The 3,735-nt window shown below is 39.5% G+C and overlaps 1 protein-coding gene across 1 annotated transcript; it reads left to right on the top strand.

Annotated features, from left to right (window-relative positions):
- Positions 1-478: 478 nt before the first annotated feature.
- Positions 479-2,590, top strand: LOC104610250 (Protein kinase superfamily protein). The gene has a single exon (XM_010276785.3). It carries the CDS (start codon positions 835-837, stop codon positions 1,900-1,902), a length of 1,068 nt encoding a protein of 355 aa, XP_010275087.1. The 5' UTR covers positions 479-834; the 3' UTR covers positions 1,903-2,590.
- Positions 2,591-3,735: the final 1,145 nt, after the last annotated feature.

Below are 3,735 nucleotides of genomic sequence, written 5' to 3'. Positions count from 1 at the left end.
TAAACGAAAATTTTGACCACCAAAAAGCACTGCTCAAATATTTTAATTTCTTATAAAAATGCATTTCATTAAAAACTTTGAAAATTCCCAAAGTTCCTTCAAAATATTCTAAAATATTTGAAGTTTCTGAAACTTGGCAAAATTTAAAATAAAATTTCCATTACTCGTGTTAAAATTGCGAACTGCAAACTGCAAAGTGCAAACAGCGAACAGCACAGCTTTTCTCTATCTTTGTTCCTAATTTGGTACTAAAAGAAAAGGTATTTTGTAGTTCTAGTAATTGATTGGACTAGTCAGCATCTTTGCCCTGGTCCAGACAACACTCGAACAGTTCCGCCTGAACCGGGTGGGACCGCCCTAGCTCCACTCAGAATTAAGATAGGGATAGAGTAGAGGGCAACCATGAATTACCAACCAACCTAGCTTATTGGTCTTTTTCAGGTTTGCCCCTCGTTAAATTCTCTTCCATCAAAAGAATATAAATGCATGCGTAAAGCAGATGAGGACCCAACACCAGCTCAGGAGCATCTCGTTCCACCTTGTCAGAGACACTTTGCCTTTTGCTGCTGAATCCTTTGCTTTTCTTTCCTCACCAACTTCTTTTAACTCATGCTTTCACAGTCTTTTTCTTCACCTCTCAAAGCCTCTTTATTCTCTGATTCCGGGACAAACCACTGAGCTTTCTCTTGACTTCCATGTTCTGAGCTCAGAGCCATTGTCCCTTCCCCTTCCTCTTCCCACAGAGCTGCAGCAGAGGCAGAGATGACTGATCCCAACTTCAGTCTAGTTTCTGCATCAACGCTTTCATTCTGAAGAAAGAGAAGAAGAAGAAGAATGGAGGAATTCAAATATGGAGAGCTTCAAGCAGCCACTGATGACTTCTCTCTCACAAGGCTCATAGGAAAAGGAAGCCATGGATGTGTGTACAAGGGTGTTCTCAGAGATGGCAAGCTGATCGCAGTCAAGAAGCCGTCTCTGGGTCTCCAAATTCTTCAAGACAACTCGAAGATCGACCATGAAATTGAGATCCTCTCGGCATTGCGCAGAAGCCCACACCTGGTCAACATGGTTGGAATAAGCCATGACCACTTAACTCAGAAGAAGCTCCTGGTCATGGAATTCATGCCCAATGGTTCCCTTCATGACTTGCTTCATAACGTCTCCACCCCACCAAGCTGGCCCAAGCGCGCTTTCATGGCGCTCCAAATCGCCCGAGCTGTGCAAGCCCTTCACGAGGCTCAACCTTGTGTTATTCACAGAGACATCAAGTCTGCCAACATTTTGTTCGATTCCAATTGGAATGCTAAATTAGCAGATTTCGGCCTCGCAGTCCGACTCGGAGATGTTAATCAACCGGTTCCCCCTCCGAGTCAACCCGCTGGTACAATCGGTTACTTGGATCCTTGTTACACCACACCTGGGAAACTAAGTACCAAAACTGATGTCTTCAGCTACGGCGTGGTTCTGCTGGAAATCATCAGCTGCAGGCGAGCCATAGATGTCGAATGGGAGCCTGCATCCATCGTCGACTGGGCGCTACGATTGACAAACCAGGATCGGATGATTGAAGTCTGCGATTCAAGGGTTGCATTGCCCTCTTACATGGAGACTACCGTAAGGTGTATGCTTAGCTTGGCTGCTCGTTGTGTGTCGTCCAAGGAAGACTTCCGGCCGGCGATGAGAGAGATCGCCACCGAGTTGAAAACTTGTCTGGCGGAACGAGTTCGACTCCCTGTGTGGCGGAGCCTCATTTGGACCATCCTTTTGAGAAGAAGACGGAGAAAACCAGAGAAACGGATCACCACGGTAATTCGTTCAGTGCATCAGACAGATGCCCATGTTGATCATTCAGCAAGGAAGCTGCTGGTAAGAGAGGTTTTGGCCGATGCATCCCTCAATTAAAATTTTAAAATTCAAAATTTAACCAGGTCTGCTTGAGTTGACTCGGTTCGGTTCGTTCGTGCTGCCGAGTCAAGTCTTGCTACGACAGAGAGACAGTTACAGTCTTGTCGTAGCGCCGCGCTGAAACAACGAAATCAAAACATATGATGTATTACCATGGCCCCACTTTGAATTCCTGGTGGGGCCACTTCAATACATCTATGGCCACGATTCTCGATTTTAGCTGTTGTATGACGATACTATCGTAGAGTGAACCGGTTCTCCTTTCAAATTATTATTTTTGAATTTCCATTTTCTATTTTTAATTTTTATTAAAAAAAACTAATGTAAAAACACATGCTACGCACATGCATAATTTAAAGATTAAAATTTACAAAACGCCGGCAAAGTGTCTCAGACCTTTAAGTTTAATGAGCTTGATACGTCAGCTCTCTTAGTCTAAGGCCCAACTTACAGCCCATGCTTATTTATTAACCATTCCAGCGATTACGTGGCAATTCTGGCCAATCATTCTCTTGATCTTATTAATACAGTGGTTATTTGGTTATTGTTTACTTTTTTGCTTTTGATAGTTACAACGGCCAAGATGGCCCTATATACATGTAATCCCTTATTGAGAAGGAGGACATACACATATCCAATATTCTATTATCTACACAATTCGAAGTCCTTTTTTGAGTTGGTTCCATATTCCTCTTTGAGTGGTGCTCCGACATTATAGTTAGAGACATCGTGTGATGTCGCTTCTCTATTTGGCATATAACACAAAAGATCATGGCGCCTTTGAATTACTTTATATGTTCCACGAAGATGATTCATGTCCTTCAAGTGCTAAATAACTAGTTTAGAAACAACTAGTGGGGTCAGTGTGATGCATGGGACTCCTTCTTGTCCCTTGCCCCTGTAGTCAAGGCACTCTACCTCATTCCTATCTTGTTCCCGGTGGTGGGGCGGGTTCGAGGTGAGACACTCATTTCCTGTTAGGGATGAGAAATCCTCAAATTTTCCTCACCCTTAGGCAATTACCTAAAAATAATATAATTTGTGGATATCTTATAAATAGGATTATGGGAATTTGAGGGTATTTTATAAATGGAATTGTGGGATCGTAAGATTATAAAAATATGAGGAAAACTTAAAGATATTTTAAAAATTAATATTAAATCTACTGATATTTTACTAATTTATCATCGAGTAGGGGAATTATAGCAAACCTCATCCCTTCCCCGTCCCTAATTTGGAGTAAAAATATTTTCCCCGTCCGCACACTATCTCTTCACCATCCCTATTTAAAATTCAAGAACACTTGCTCCGTTTGGGGTGGGGTAGGGTAGGGCCCTAGTTTTACAGGGAAAATTGCCATCCCTACAATTCTAATAATTTTTTATAATTTCCAAAAATTATTGAAATTGTTGTTGATTAGAAAAAATGTATAGTAAATTAGTTATTTACAGTAACAATAAATTAATGTCAATTAATTTAAGTTATTTACTTTTTAACCCTAAATTATTTACTATTAATCAATGTGACGTAATTATAGTAAATTAATGTAATTATGGTAAATCATTAATTTTAATTAAAAGTAAATCATTTGTTGTTAATTAATGTAAATCCAAGAGTGGTTGAAGTCAACCAAGTGGTTTAGACTGGTGTGGATAGATTTAATAACTTTCCTAAATTATTTCATAATTATTTATTAAAATAAAAATGGTGGATTGTTAATTAAACAAATATGAAACAATTTCTAATAGATTAATTTCTTAGTTTAATTTTCCTAAATTTTAATAATTATTTAGTTGAATAATAATAATGGACTATTATTTAAATAGTTTT

The sequence above is a fragment of the Nelumbo nucifera genome, chromosome 3, assembly GCF_055504915.1.
Source record: "Nelumbo nucifera cultivar China Antique chromosome 3, China Antique-T2T, whole genome shotgun sequence".
NCBI classification, from domain to species: domain Eukaryota; kingdom Viridiplantae; phylum Streptophyta; class Magnoliopsida; order Proteales; family Nelumbonaceae; genus Nelumbo; species Nelumbo nucifera.
The sequence above is the reverse complement of the archived record's forward strand: the minus strand, read 5'-3'. Positions and strand labels throughout refer to the sequence as shown.

Excerpts from the sequence above, each read along its gene's own strand:
- LOC104610250 (XM_010276785.3), top strand. The coding sequence starts at position 835 with ATGGAGGAATTCAAATATGGAGAGCTTCAAGCAGCCACTGATGACTTC.